Here is a 16,321-nt window from a genome sequence, read left to right on the forward strand (position 1 = left end):
ATGCCTTCACTGAAGGTTGCCTTTTTTATTCCTTCAGTTGAATTTATTTGCTTCAGTGCCATTGCAAAACCCAACAGGTGCTCAGTAATAATTAAACAACTGTCAGAGAAGATTTAGCGTGCCATTTTTTGGGTTGATTTGACTTTATTAATAGCACCTTTCATTTTCCAGTAAGAGAAATAACATCTGGAAGCAAAGGCATTGCATTGCAATTTTGGAATCAGTTCCTGACAGGCACCCAGCACTTTACAAGGATGCTGAGCATCCTTGATTCCCAAAAGGACTTAGGATTCATAAGCACCTTGCAAAAGGCACTCAGCACCTCAGAGGACTCAGCTTTTCATATGCAGTAGTTGTACTTTCTGAAGATCAACATTACAAGCAGCTTTAGAAAGGTCTTGTCAACTCAAGCTTTTGTAAAATGTGACATCTGCTCTCCTTGTGTACAAGACATTACCAATATTTGTCAAAATGCACTGATCAGGAACGGCTTCCTACAGCCTGCTTAACATTCACTGATGAATGGATATGAAAAGCAAACACTTTGTGAACATAACATGCAGGATTGTCTGTCAGACCTGCTGGATAACACCACAAGCGGAATGTTCTTCTGATTACATCCCATCCTGGTAATCTTACAGTATAGACAAATGTAAGTGACGCACAGGAGGATAAACAATCCTAGCCTGCCATACAAAATTATGTGCTTGGAGGTGCACATCCCCCCCCAGGAGCAAGGTCTTTAGGTTGCGATGGACAGTTCTAGGGAAACACAACATGAAATCAAACCTTAGAAAAAGAAAAGAGGACAAAAGGGAGAACATCATTACATTGTCACTGTATACGTCTGTTGTACACCTACAACTTGAGTACGGAATGTAGTTGACAGCCTCACCTATAAATGGATATATTTATTAAAGGTAGGAAAAATCAAAGAAGGGCAACAAAGAATGGTATAAAATGACTGACTTTTCAACCTGGAAACAGATGACTGAGAGGGCATATGGTAGAGATCTAAAAATTCATTATTATTTGGAATAATGGGAATAGGGATTAAATCTTCCACATCTTTTCCAGTACAAGAATATAGGTCATTAAATAATGCTAGCAGGAATCAGGTTCAGAAGAATCTGGAGATGTTTCCTCAGGCAAAAGATAGTTGTGTGACATGGAATTCCTTGGAAAAGATGATATGGGTGCAAAATATTTATATGAGTTCAGGGGGAGACCAGAAAAGTATATTGAAATTAAATCTGTTGAAGATTACTTCCTTGACAAACAACAACAAGTTCAGAAAACCCCTTGCTTAAGCTTAAAGCAAGTGAAGACTGGGGATCAACTAGGGTGAAGTATCACGTATGCTTACCCTATTTTTACTCTTCCCTAGGCAGTTGTTAATGGCCCCTGGGTACTGAACAAGAAAATACGAAGACTTAGATAGCAACAAGACTTGTTCTATGTCCTCCTCAGCATGTTTTTTCAATGCACAGTCTAAAGTCTGCACTAGATACCCTTAGCAGATTCATTCTGATTTTAGCAATGCCAACAGAAACAAGAAACTGACACAGTTACTCTGACGAGAATTACATTAAGCAACTCTTCAGAGAAGAAATATATGTGAAAAATGTCTTGCGTTCAGTGGCGGTGACTGGAAACTTTGTAATGTGCAGTAGTATCTTTACTACATAAGGATGAAACCCAAGTGCCAAACTGATTTTGAATGACTGGGATAAATGCTACAGGCATTGTAAGCTACTGGTAGCATTCCCTAGACTGAGGATAACTGCTGATGCATTCAACAGAAACCAGAACTAAGGAAAAAGCCCACCCATAGCTACCTCTATCAGTGAAGGACTGCAGTGTGCAGTAAGGAATGCAGCATGCAGTTGACACAGGCATTTGAAAAATTAGCATTTCCCACTTGGGGCAACCTCAGAGCTCTGGCACAGAGAAAATACGTTGTTAGGAGTGCCAGGGCTTGACTCTATCTCTGGTTAGTTTAACATATTAAAAAGATTTGGGACAGTGATAGCCCAATTTTGCAAAGAGTGAAGGACTTCCAATTACCAGCAGTTGATTTTACACCATGGAAAAGGTTCAGCGCTTCCTGCAGGTTTTATTCCCTGATCTTCCCTGCCACAAGACCTGCTGCTTCAGCCCACGGCTGTGTGCTGTGGCTGCAGGCAGCGGCACGTGGCCTGGTCCTCCCCTCAACTGGGGACAGCTCTGGGAGCCCAGAGGGGCAACCCTGACCCTGCTGCCGAAGGCCATGGGAGAGGCTGGGCACTGGTGCCTATGGTGGAGTCTCTCTGGATTTGCTCAGCGTGTTTCAGCCATTCATCCTCCATCTGCAAATCTATAGTGGTACTGGAAAGAGATGAGCCTTCACGGAGAAGAGAGAAGTACAGGAGTAACTGGAAAGTCCTGTTTCATGGGGATGGGCATTTCCTGGCACGGAGGTGGGTATTTAGCAGGCTGCTGAAGTGCAGCACACGATGGCACACCACGTGACTGCAAACCTTTCACCTTCCTCTAGGTTTCTGGTTGTTTTTCTAACTTCGCTTTAACTTCAATTTAGTAATCAAACCTATCTATAAAGAATAATCAGCACAATCAAACCTACTGCCTGCAAATATTCCTACATGCCATCCAGTCCCACGAGGGTCCGAGAAGATAAATAATGCTTTCAGATCAAATTGCTAGTTTAAACACATTATAGAGTGCAAAGATTTATATAAAAGCAGCTTCATGTTAATAAGTGAGAACTTGATTATCTAAGATTGTTTTATGCCTGTAATAAAAGTGTCTGCAAGCAGTAACAGCAGAATGTTTTATTTGTAATTGGTTTGGATTGTTGAATCATTATGGACAATGTGAGCCTTGAAATATATTAAGGGGAAAAAGGGAGACCTATGAAATTTGAAAGTTGATTATTTGGATATACAAAATGAGCACAAAGAGTTTTCAGATTTCTAGTTTCAGATAATATAATTTTAGTGAGTCCACAGCTTCAGAATCTTTTTAGTGGGTTAGACTTTTTCAGATGCCTTCCTAACGTTTACAAGAAAGATGTACAGTCACTCTGACAAAGGTGAAACTTGTTTTTTAAAACTCATCATCTTATAAAATTGAAAACAAAAGTCTTCTATGTGCTAAAGCAGAATGTATCTTCTTCGAGAACATGAGATTAAGGAAATCGTATCTATTTTTTTGGCTTTTACTCTGAATCTGCTGGCGCATGCTTTTACTCTGTACTTTCAAGCTTCTCAATTATAAGGACTGCTCAGCAGTGTAGGGAGTTCCTGAAATGTAAAGTTCACTTTACGTTCATGTACCTACCTGAGTAGATCCAGGCCTTAGGGCAAGTAAGAATTAGTCCCTTGCCTAAGTACCTGGCAATATCATGAACTAACACCTTCATTGTACAATTTCCTTTCCAAGATGCTTACTCCTTTTTTTGCCTGGATATTCCAGTTAGTTTCTTTTAAGAATTTAAAATTATGCTCATCCATAATCTGAAATTTGTTGTACGTAATCAGAGCAATACTACCAAAGCAGTGCTAGGCAGACTGTTTGTACTATTTGTCTCAGAAAAGAACAGACAGCACCCATAACAAGGGATGCCAAAGGAAGGAAGACTTTCTATTCCTTAAAAATTTGTTCTAAAGCATTAATATGGGCACCAGACTTAAAAACAGAATCAGGTAAACTGGATTACTAACTTCCTCTTCTGTCTTGTCTCTGTATCTCCCTTCAACTCAAATATTTTTTCCCATTAATAATCCAAAGCTTCAAAACAAAGTTTCAAAGCAAAATTTTAGAATAATTCATCAATCTTTACTTCTATTTGTTAAGATATCAAAATCAAATAGCAAAAAGCAAGATGTTAATCAGAAAACAATCATTTTCGAAGCTCAGCATCTTTCATCTTGCCAATGTTAAAAACACTTTGGAACTAAATACAAACACTTTCCAGATTTGCAAACTTCTGAAACAATGGCTGAAAACAAGTGTTTGATCCATAATATGGTTCATTTATTTTAGCAAGCTTCATTAATTTTCCAAAGATTTTTCAAAACAGGATGTCTAAGCCTACTTTTCTTTTAACTTCAGACTATTATTTCTTTCCCAGAAAAAGCTGAAATCCACAAAGTTGAAGCAGTCCTTTTATCTACTGACTTCTGTTCAGTATTTAGGCCAACCATTTAAGTATTCCTTCTTTCATTACCAACAAGTCTGGTTTCATTGTCCTTTGTGCTGATTCTCAATCAGTTAAAACACGGAGAGCCTTCAGAAGCTTTCTGCCGCTATCCTTGAAATGTTAAGATCTATTTTTCTGTTAGATTTTTAGATTTTATTTCCTTCGATATTTGTGTTATAAATAGTCTCTTCCTTTCTCCCAGGCTTCCCAGTATTTCAATAAGCCCCAGGTTTAAAACCTTGACCCTTAGCAATTTCCATTATTAAAAGGGAGACGATATGGGGGCTAGAACTGTCATGGCTCAAACTAAGTAAATTTGCTTATTTTATGAGTAGCTTTTTATTTAAGGATCAGTATCCAGAAACTCCCGCTGACTTCACTGGAGCCCTGTTTTGGATGGATAGCAGCTTGTGGGAAGCCACAAAACAAGCAGAGCGGGACAAAACCAAGAGATGGAGACAGGGAGGAAACAGCAGAAAGGAACAGAGGGGTGGAGTGGGGAAAAGTTTATATTTGCTGCAGCATCTTATTTTTCTGAATGTAGATCAAACCTAGAAATCCCAAGACTCTAATTTTCTCTAATGTCAAGCAAATTGCTTGAGAGCAGTTGAAACCTGCTGAGAAAATATGTTTTTCCGCTATCATCTCTACAGCATATCAGACTACAAGAACTACCATCTAGGTCAAGAGGTAAAACTTATGGGAGGACTTTCTCTGCACGGACTGTGTGGGTATCCTCCCAGGAGAAGAGAGGCCCCAACAGCGTGTTGAGGGACTGGATCCCCATTCCCACCCCGCCCTGTGGGAGATCGGGTTGTCCCTTGGCCCCTGTGTGGAGCAAGGGCTCTCAGCTCCTGCTCTCCCCAGCTGTCACAGCGAGAGGAATCCTGCTCCATATTGTCCTTGTCCACAGGAGCCAGGCTCTCTCAGAAAACAGCTGAGCCACCATGTCTGACCTCTGCGTGCGGCGCGGGCTGCGGCTGAGTTGGTGCAGCCAGGCAGAAAACATCCATTTACCTGAAACACGACGGTCTGATGGTGCTCAGAATAAAGCAGAGGGCTGGAGTAGCCCACACACTGACCCACTGGAGGCAAGGGACAGAGCTACCAGAGCATGAAAAGGTCAAGCAGAAGCTCAAGGGCACAGAGCAGAGCGTCCATCTTCCACACACGTGCGTGCACACCCACACGCGCCTATTAGAAACTGCAGGAGCCATCGCTCAGGCAGACGGTGATGGAAGTGGGCTGTCAAGCGTTTCGTGCTCTGCCGCTGGTCTGGGCACTAATGCTGTGACTGCCGCGCTGAGGACCAAAAGCACTGTGCAGCAGACCTGCAGCAGCACCACCACCAGCTTTTGTGAAGTGTGGGTACTGCAAGACAGGAAGAAACCTCTCTTGCACCTCTTGCTCTTCCTACATCTCGGAACAAGCTATTTTGTAATTTAGCTTTTTTGCTTCTAACTTTACATCTTCAATCTGAAATAATCTTACAAACGTAAATAGTGGCAAGAGAGAACAGAAAATTGCTTTGCACAAGTCTCAATATTTAACCAGTCTATGCTGTTCTCTAAGAGAGAAGTCATTTATTAGCTGTCAAAACTCCCATGGGTGGGAATGACAGTCAACCACATATTTAAATATGACCCATCAGCTCTCTTCTTGTGATACAGTTTACAGAAATTAAGGACTAAATTCCTGCTCCTAAGGTCACAAATAACCCAACAAAGGTACAAAAGTAAGCTTTATCCCTTTCCTTTAGAAACAAATTCTTCCCTTTTTCACCCAAAATGCAGAATATAAGAGCCGTGGGGAAAAAAGAAACCACTAAATTTTTTCACAGAACTAGATATGATTTTAAATGAAAAACAATACAGTGCTATTATCTTCATAGCATTCACTTGATATGACTGTTCTTATTTTTCCACATAAAAACTGAAGACCAAATTGGCAATGAAAATCATGCACCAGACATTGTCCATGACCTCACCAAATGCAATGAATTTCTTAATAAAACTCCCAAAGAAAGGTACAGATGGCATGATACATGTTCCCATGCATCCTTCTAGTTTATCACAATTTAAATAGGATTATTAACAAAGGATAAAAACACATTAGTAAGAAAGGACATAATACATTTAGGGTAATAAAGATGAAAGCCTACTGTTAAAATATTCCCAGCAAACAGAATGAGACAGCATTGAAATGCATTTGAGAAAGAGAGAGAAAAATTCTACTCCCTTTTGCTCCCCACCTCAGATTTGCAGCTAAATTATACAGAATTAAAAAGATACCTGTTTCTCAGTTCCCTATATTATCATATGCAGCAGTTATCTTAAAACCTTTGCAAATACTGGCAGTTTACTCTCCCTCTTCACTGAAAAAAAAAAAAATACAAGCTAATATCATCTTTAAGATTCCAATGGTTTGCCTGTGCTCTTTGCAAATTTCTCTGGTAACGCTCAAGGTTCACTATGCTCCGGGAAGGAATGCAAAATGCCGCATAATGAAGAGGATAACTATCAGGGAGGATGCACTGAGAGAAATGATCACCACCTGACAAGGCAGAGCACACGTAACAAATGCCGCGATCAAATGCGTGCAGGTACCTAATCTGTTGGAGGGGTTCCTTTTGAAGAGGGCTCGCAGCAGGCTCTGGGCTTCTATGCTCAAGAACTGCGGCATTCCCAGCTTGGCTCTGAAAGAACACAACACTTGAAAAGAAAATAGATTTTTCAAAAAAATTTCTCTATCCCACTGTGGTTTAAAAAATAGAATTGCAGTAGTCAGGGTGGGCAGGCACGTGAATTTGGTGACCAAGGGCTACCTAAGCATAATGCAATACAGAGTAAGGACCTGATCTGCTCCTGTTGAAGTTAAAGAAGGTTTCACCACTGATTTCACTAGAGGTACAGTAGATCTAACGAATGTCATTACACCTTTTGCAACCTAAATAGGTCATTTTCTTACAGAATTTTTTTTCACTCTTTTAGCTTGTTGGAATAAATTTGGGAATCAAGAGGAATTTAAACAAACAAACAAAACTTCATGAAAACAATTCTACTAAACCACATATTGATTAAAGAGAACAAAACTTCTCCCCTGGCGATTCACTGCTACATTGAAAAAATGTAATATTGAGCAAAGATAAGCTTCAAATACTTAGGTCTGCACTTAACATTAAATGAATGGGAAATTTGCAAGGGAAAAGATTTGAAACTTGGCAACAACAAAACATAAGCTGTCCTGCAGAAATCTGACTGTTCCTACTTTTGTGTGGATAATGACATTCTTTATTACAGAAGTCAGATACATTTCTTTTGCAAGGCCCTCTCAAATTCACTTCCCACTATTTATTCTGAAGGCAATTCTAGAGCCACATGCAGGCATCAGCTGCGCGTGCCTTACCAAATTCACGCCTTACATAGCTTTGAAAAATGCATTATGAACAGTATTATTCTGTACCCTTCATATACTTAGGACCTATAGGCTGCCTAGAGGGTACAGTTAACTCATAGTTAGAAGAATGAAGGCAGTTTCAGTACTCACTTGAGAATGAGCGCCATTGTCTCCTTTCTGTCTTTCCCCTGGAAGGGTAACGAACCTGTCAGCATCTCAAACTGTGGAGTAACAACAAAAAGGTAAATCAAGTGAACACTGAGATGGTCTGCATAGCTGATAGACACCACTCCCGCCTTCTATTTCCAACACAACTGAAAACTTGAGGAAAGAAAATGGTCCAACAAGCTGTACTTCAGAAAAGAATGACACAGCAAGTCTGGATTATGCAGAACATGAAAGACCAACATGACTGTTTCATTCAAGAGTCTTGGTACAACCTGTTTGCACTGATACTTGGGGTCAGGTTTTGGTATGTTTGAGAAGAAGTGTCACATATGCTGTTTCCTCCAGACTGAATGGGTATGGTTGTTCTTAGGTGTTTGGTATGGACTGTGGTGCAAGGAAAATGGGTTCAACATGCCACTCCCCATCTTTTTAGCTTGAGTTGAACCACCTTTTCAGTTGTATATTTCCACCACTTTGAGACACCACTGCTATACTTTGCAGGAGAAACATGCACAAACCCCCATTCTCAAGGCATTTCAGCGTGCTCTTTTGTCTCCTGCTTTGGCTCCCCTGGCTGTATTCAGTGATGAATTTTACAAGTGTTGTATTTAACTGAACCCAAATCTCAAAGCAAAACTTAGCAATCATCATCAATTATTTTCCTAACTCACACGTGAAAACATCAATCAGTTATGGTTCCTTTGAAACAGATCAGTGCTTTCAGTAAATTTGACAGGAATTTTGCATTTGTAACAAAAATAACCCACACACCCAGCCAAAGCAGCTTCCCTAATACAGATTTGATACCAGGACTTTCACGCAGCTCTTGCCACAGTGTTTCATGGGGCTATGAGTGGCAGCTGGTTCCTCTGACTACGGAATGATGAAGGTTTTGCATCACCAAACACAGAGACACCAAGTACATAATTCAGCCTGGGCACAAAGGAGGACAATGTCCACTGAGGGTAAGGAGAACTGTTACTTGCTTATGTCTGTGACTCAGGCTTTGGATCTCTTCTACTATAAAGGTACCTCCTAATTAATATTCATTTCTATAATTAAGTACCTGTTAAGGCAGGACAGACTCTGCAACCCCTATGTAGTTTTTTTCCTTATCATACAAGTACCTTCACTGCTCTCAGGAAGCACATTTGTGCAAAAAAGGATCCTTTCATTACTAAACCTGTGTCAGACTGCCCCACAGCCTGCCTCTTCCCTTTTCCCAGATTAAATATAGCCCTACCGTAAGAAAAATAAAAGAATACTGTAACCCTGAAACTGTTATGCTAGTTTTGGGAGGGCAGAGGAGAGGTTTAGAAGCGCTAGATAACTAAATGACTATAATTAACTGAAGGATTAATCTGCATTAGTAACATATTACCTCAAGGCAATAAAACACATTGTAGAAGCAAGGAAAAAACACTTTTTAAAAGTGTTTATGGATGACAAATATAAACAAGATTTGGAAAACACAAATGTGTTAACTCCTGCTTGGTCTACGAGAGTCAAGAACTGCCTGGTAGAACTGGAGGAAAGCAGTTCATCTTCTAGAGAGAAACATGATGGGGCAGAATTTTTAAAACTGCCTAAATGACTCTGGATCTCAAGCATTATTTTCAAAGTAATGATGACCTATTAGAGCCTTAGTCCTGATAAAAGTATTCAGATATGCTGGGGATGAGGGGCAGAGAACACTGCTTCCCAGGGCAGCAGCAGAGGTGACACATACTATAGAAAACCCTCTTCACGATTTCTAAAGAGTTTACGTTCAGGGTAAGTACCTAATGTTCACTTACACTTGCTGATGTTACTTTGTTGTTATAATAAATCTAATTTAACATCACTAACAATGACTGCCACAGCTCATTTGTTTTGGCAGAAATGGGTTTGACACTGCTGATGCAGATGATACAGATATAAGCAACTGCTTGGTCAGTGACTACGTGGGAAGAAGACGACTGTAGTTCCCACCCACCACGATATCACAGAAAGATCTGCAAATGCACCGTGGCTGCAAGGGGCCAAGAAACCCAAAGGCAAGAAATTCACATGCAGCATCCTGCAGGAAGGCAGGCAGGAAGGAAATAAGAAATTTAAGCTGGAGGAGGGAGCAGGGGAAATGACCGTCCTGGAGGCTGCAGGGAATATTTACTGTGCTGCTCTAATGGCTAGCACTTTGTTATCACATGCCTCCAATTACCCAGGTCTAATGTTGAGATTAATTCAGATTCAGAAGAAATGCACTTAACATCAATATTTAAAGTGAAAGGCAGCTATGTGAGTTAAATGTACCAGAGCATTTTACTTCAATGAACTCTACTAAGCAGCAGCTGGAAGAAAGCACTGGTTTCTCAATTATGGTCCTGATTAAATATGTTGAAGGTTAAAAATGAAATAACAAGACTGAAGAAAAAAAATTGAAATAGTTCCTCTCATCAGTTAAAGCTACCGGCTTTACTGCACAACAACCTGTTTTCCTGCTTATTTTTTAAAAAAATCAAAAATCTTGCTAGACTTAAACACGCAAACAGAAGTGAGCACTTGCTGCTAACGCCCTTACACATAAATACAGAGTTGTATGGATCACAGCAGGCTGGCAAGGAGCTGAGCTTAGGTGTGAAGAAACTGTAGTATTTTTGGCTATTAAAGTAGACCCTCCAGTTTTGCTGGGAGACTCAGTTTTCACTTGCCCCACTTCCCCATCTGTATGAACCATCTGTTTTCTCCTTGCCTCCCAGTGATTCGCTTCCTGGGTATTCTGGAGGGCCACCTTCTGTTAGTACTTCAGAAGGGTGTGCCTCCCTCCAACCTTGACTTCCTTTCTGTACCAATATTCAGCAAGAAAGGCAAATATTCCCTCTTCCAGTTCAGCTGCCTACTAAGAGAACCACAGAATTAAAGCTTGATGGGAAGAGGCCTCTGGAGTCACGTAATCCAGCCCCTGCTTGGGTCTGGACATACTCTGCAGTGCTTCCTTTCTCTAGTTTTGAGGGCAATCTTCAATTTCAGTAGGCAAAACATAAGCGCTGGAGACCCCAGAAGATATACATGTGGGAAGACCTTGGGAAAGAGGGTCACATTCCTGATTCAAGAAGTGACCCTGCTATGTCATCGAGGAAGATAATGAATGAGAAAAAATCCAGACCCTGGGGTAATTGCCAGAAGAATCTTCCTAGCAGATGGAAGGAGAGCAGATTGTGCAAATTATTTCAGCCCAAGTCTGCTAAAGTATTGCGAGCCTAGGATAAAATTCAGGGTTACAAAGAAACTTGATACATCTCAGTTTTGGAGAGCAGAGAGAGACCCTCTTATCACAACGGCTGGGTTTCTCAACACTTCCAGTCATTTGCCAGGTATCTGGGAGCTGGTCAGCCCCTCAGCTTTACCATTTGTAAAATGCATTAAGTATTTTTCATTATTAGCCAGGTGCAAAGTATAACGAATTAGTGTTTGCAAAGGGTTTGGATACCTTCACATAGCAGCTAGCATAAACATTCAAAATACTGTTCATGAAGACTATCTCTTGCACTGGGAATAAAACAAGTGTTATGATGGGATTTTATAAAAGATCATATTGCTTTGATGTCTTGTGCTGATTTTTCCAATGCCACTGTACCGTTACTACAAAATTACTACAGAGGTGACTACTTTTTCTGGATATCAAGAGGACATTTTCTTGTGAAGACTTTGCTACTTGCACATTCACTACATTGCTGACAAATACAAATGCATTTATTTGGGACTGCCTACTGAGTCATCACACCCCTTCTTTCTCTAATTATATTCCTCTCTGCTCACATGAGTCCCAAAGGTGTACAATGTTTTTTTTTCCTAAACTGAAACAGATATAACTTCCATGAGATCTGTGGCCTTGTAAGTCAGCGGGTACGATGATTTACAAGGCCACAGAACCACTGTTTGAGAGGCCTCCCAAGAGACTTGTGCATGTTATGTCATGCAGACCAGTTGGCCTGGGCTTCAGAGATGGCAGTGTGGACATCAAGGCTCTTGCTGTGTAGCTGAAGAGGTATTAGTCATATACACAACTTTTTAAAAATCTAAGTCAATCGCGTGTTCACGTAGATCTCTCGATGCAAAGCTTTTCCAGAATATGTCCTACATGAACAATGTAATGAGCAAGATGCGGGAAGGCAGAAAACGAAATCTGTCCAGTCATGATAAATCACATAAATTCACCAGCACAAGATTTTAATTGGGTCCCAGCAGTCATTATCACGTACTAAATGAGAGGCAGGTACTGTCCTCTGGAATGCTCGGGAAGGGTGAATTTCAAGGTTTGTATAGCTGTACATATTTTTATGTACATGTTTGTATAGCAGCCCATTGACACATACTGAGCTACAAGTCAAACAAACTGAGCAGAACAGTTTTAGTTCTGTGGGCCATGTCAAAGACTTAGCTAGCAGTAAATGAAGTTTTACTGTTGTTGATAGTAAAAGTCCCACTGAATAATAATTAATAGAATAATTAATGCCAAATTAATTAATAAGTCAAGACCGGAATTTAGTCTTTTTTGGATAAGTTTGGTTTGATATTAATAATCACAACATGCCACATTTAAGGTTGCCTTCAAGGATCATTCAGTTTGATTCTAGCCTCTGCCCTGGTCAATACAGGTTGGCAAGGAGCTGCCAGCACAACCTGACTCTTCATACTGTAGCATTAATCCTTCTACACAGAACAGAACAGACAAGAGATTGATTGGTGGTTCTTCTGATGGCCAGGTTACAGGCCATTCCATCACTATCTGCCTAATATGTTCCTTCTTTTGATCAAAATTTTAGGTATGAAAATCATAGTATCACATTAACTTCCTTTCAATATGTGCGTATTCCACCAACGGGTATATTTTCTTTGTATATTTCACATTATACTGAAAATTACTTAGAGATAAATGCTAATAAATCATTTGGATGCCATTTAATTCTCTTCAGTTTTTTAGACTGGCAGAAAAACGGCTTCCCTAATAGAACATACAAGTGACAGACCAAGGAAAACAAGGAGAAATGAGCAGAGTAAAAGACAACATCAGAAAATCATCCTGCACTTTTAGTGTATGGAAATATCTTTTTTCTGCCCCAACCAGTTAATTATTAAAAAGGAAAAAAGATTGAACTGATTAGAGCTACTTTTCTTTAAGATGTCTGGTAGCACTCAAAGGCTTAAAGTATTTAGCTTACAGTTAAAAAGATTTTACTCTCTTCAGCTGATTTCCTTTTGTATGGATTCTTATCTTTCCTAATTTTAATACATTGAATCCCTGGGGGGAAGGGGATGAAAAGAGAGATGGAGGGGAAAAAAAAAAGAAAGCCTAGCCAAAAACAGGAGGAAAGGAACCAAGTTCATTAGCAGGTGAAAGAAAAACAATCTATACACCAAAGGCACCATCATTTAACTGGAGACAGACAGTGAGAAGGCACAGCTATCCTCCAAAACTAAATATATAATTAAAAAAATTAAAAGTTTGGGATATATTTATTATATGAGACATAATCTGTTGATTTTCCTGAATAAACATATGTGGTTCAGAAATGCTAAGCATCCACAATCAGACTTGTGGCCATAGGAGATAAGGATGTTCCACTCTTTTTAAATTCAGGTAATAAATTACAATATTTACTTAGATTAACTGTTGTCAGCCGGCTAGATCAGTGAAGTAGGCTCTCCCCACTCCAAATTTTCACTGTTTTTCACATTGCTTCCTATCCTTACTTCCTTTGGTGGCACCAGTTGCCTACTTAGGGTAAACAAAATTTAAACATACTCTATGGATTGTGGTAAGCAGTGTAATATATAGCTACCCAAACCAGCTTCCATACCACAGGAAATGGAGCTGTATTAGAAGAGCACATTGCTATGTTAATTTATGCTTCTGCCCTGGCTCTGCAGGTGAGCCATGCTAGCCATGGCGAGGTGCAACGTGAGCCACAGCTGCAGTGCTGCGCTGCCTGTTGGTGGCCGTGCGCTGAGCACTCGGGTAGACCTGCAGCCTGCACTCTTCAGGAGAGAGCAGCATCACCTTTGTTATCTGAAGATATCCCTGCGAAAGTAATAAATGCTTGGTGTCCGGGCTCAAGGGACAGCGCTATGCTTGATAAAACAACACTGGGAATAGCTGCTTCAAAAAAACCTACAGCGTTCATACAGCTTTTAAAAAATCACGGCGTCACAAAACAACTTCTCCTTGATCTTCCCTTCGTCCTCCTCAGCAACAACGGCACCACAGACGCTGGATGGGTGCAGGAGGGAGCAGGCCAGCACTCAAACACCTAATTTTAGATTGCTGGTGTGAAGAGGGTTCAATACCTCTCTGAAAAACTTTCCTGACATTGTATCCCAGTGTTATACTGCAGCACTCAGGAGGGCGTTATTGGGTCCTTCTCACAAGCCAAGCAGCTCCCCTGTAGTCAGATACCTCTCGCAGAGCTCTTCTTGGAAAACGTTTTCCAGGGCCTCGCTTCTTAGGCAGTTGGGAGCTTTCTTCTACTTTCCAGGCTAATTACATTTCACGATGAGTTTATTCCTACCTGCTCTTGGGGCATCAGTACTCTTTAGCTAAAATAGCTCCTTTCTGTGGTGTTTTTCCCTGTGATGTATTCATATATGGTATAGGTACTATATAATCTTTGGACTTTATTGGACGAATAAGCATCTTCAATTAATGAATTTGCCCTGCAACACTGTATCAAATACTTTATTATAGTGGAGGCACATGAGATCCACTTCATTTACTTTGTTTAGAAAAAGGTGGCTATCTCATCAAGTAAAATATCAGATTCATGTAGCACGACTGATTTTTGGTAAATTCGTGTTGCACTTTAACTGACTTTTCATTGATTTTCATGTATAAAAAATGAATTAGCACAGTTTCTCATATTGATTCCATTTAAACTACCTCCAGAATAGCTTGCAGGACTCTTAAAAGTTAAGCAACAGTGGACAAAAATCACAAGTTTTATATAGTTAATTCAATGCAAAGACATGTAAGAAAATGAGGAATCCCTAACTATTCCTCTGTTCCAATTGATACATTTGTGTCTGGTTTTGGTGATTTCCTCCCTGTGAAAAGCGGTCATTTTAAAACTGTTTTACATACAAAAATTTAAAACCAGCTTCAGCATGCACTCAGGACAAAGCAAACATCCCAAACTAGTCATAACCGAGACACAGCAAAATGGTACAGAAGAAGAAAGGAGGATGGCATGGTGCCTGTATGTATTCGTTTTCTTTTCCCACCAGGAAAAAAGAGAAGTTTTTGAGTGACAGTCTCCCATCAGCTAAGAAGACTACAGGAAATCCACCGCCAGTCCAAAAACTACCTGAATCGCATTAGTGGAACAAGAGTCAGAGATGCTGATGTGCAGAAATCAGATGAATGGCAAAAGAACCACTGAGGTCCTGTGAAACATTCAAAGTGCCCTCTAGAATATATCCTTTTAAATCTATAGTTTGCAGAAAAAAAAAAGAGTAAATTTCTGACTTTTACTAAGAGGATGTCGCTAATGTCTGAAGATTGCTTCTTGGGGAATTATTTCCTAATAGGAACCATGCTAATAACTAGGCAGAGGTTTCTTCTGAAATGCTTGTGCTCTTCTGAGCTTGCCCTGCCCTGTTTCTGTGCAGCAGAAATATTCATGGCTCATGGTAACCAACTGAAACAGCAAAGGACTGTGAGAAGGAAGAAAGAGAATCTGGGGCCAAATGTTACCTCATATACTGCCAGGAGCAGCTGGTTCCCTAGCACTGATGCAATGAAAACGATCAAGCAAGTATCACTACTTTTCCATCAACCCTTAATTGCTGAAAGCAGTACTTTTTATCTGAGGGACCTGATCACTCCTGCAGCCACCCCTCCAACAGACACACACAACTTTTCCATTACCATGAGCACGCCGAAAGACCACCAGTCGGCACTCTGCGTGTGTCCTCGCCGGTTGACCACCTCTGGGGCCATATACTCTATTGTCCCACAGAATGAATACGCTCTCTTGTCATGGTCGATGGCTTCTTTACTTAGACCAAAATCTAAATAAATTGAAACAAAAGAGACTTGTCAGGTCTTATTTACTTTTTCGGTCACTTAAACTGTTCAAACAAAACACACCGACCGGCCGGTGAAGCACCCTTCCACCTGCGTGCAGAAAGGCCCCAGGCACGCGTGCGCTGCAGCCCTGCCTACGTGGAGTGCCTGGCTGGCACTTGTTAATACCTCCTGAAGGTATGTGTCATTTTCTCTGTTCAGAATGAGATTCTGGCCCACAGCAGAAGAGAGAGTTTAAATAAGCAAAAATACACAGTTCAGGTTTGGTGAAGCAGTGCTGGAAAGGATTCTTGCTCAGATAACCAAAGCATTAGGAATAATAATCCCAGATGGACACCAGTGAAAAGGATGGCCAGGCAGCACCTCCAGGGTGGCAAAGGGATGTCTTTCCAGGTGTCCTCTGCACAGTTATAATTCAGAGAACTTAATCTGGAGTAAGCAGTCATACTGGAAGCGTCCTTTCATCCCCGGTGGTAGACAGCCAAGCCTGCACA

At 40.6% G+C, this 16,321-nt stretch overlaps 1 protein-coding gene across 1 annotated transcript in view; it reads right to left on the minus strand.

Annotated features, from left to right (window-relative positions):
- RPS6KA2 (ribosomal protein S6 kinase A2) overlaps positions 1-16,321 on the minus strand; it is a 173,814-nt gene that overhangs the window by 43,862 nt on the left and 113,631 nt on the right. The window contains exons 8-10 of the mRNA XM_075748564.1: positions 15,669-15,811; positions 7,748-7,818; positions 6,808-6,896 (exon numbers count right to left, since the gene is read on the minus strand). Coding sequence (XP_075604679.1) covers positions 6,808-6,896; positions 7,748-7,818; positions 15,669-15,811 — 303 coding nt within the window. The remainder of the gene's footprint in view (positions 1-6,807; positions 6,897-7,747; positions 7,819-15,668; positions 15,812-16,321) is intronic.

The sequence above is a fragment of the Balearica regulorum genome, chromosome 3 (assembly GCF_011004875.1).
Source record: "Balearica regulorum gibbericeps isolate bBalReg1 chromosome 3, bBalReg1.pri, whole genome shotgun sequence".
Lineage (NCBI taxonomy): Eukaryota > Metazoa > Chordata > Aves > Gruiformes > Gruidae > Balearica > Balearica regulorum.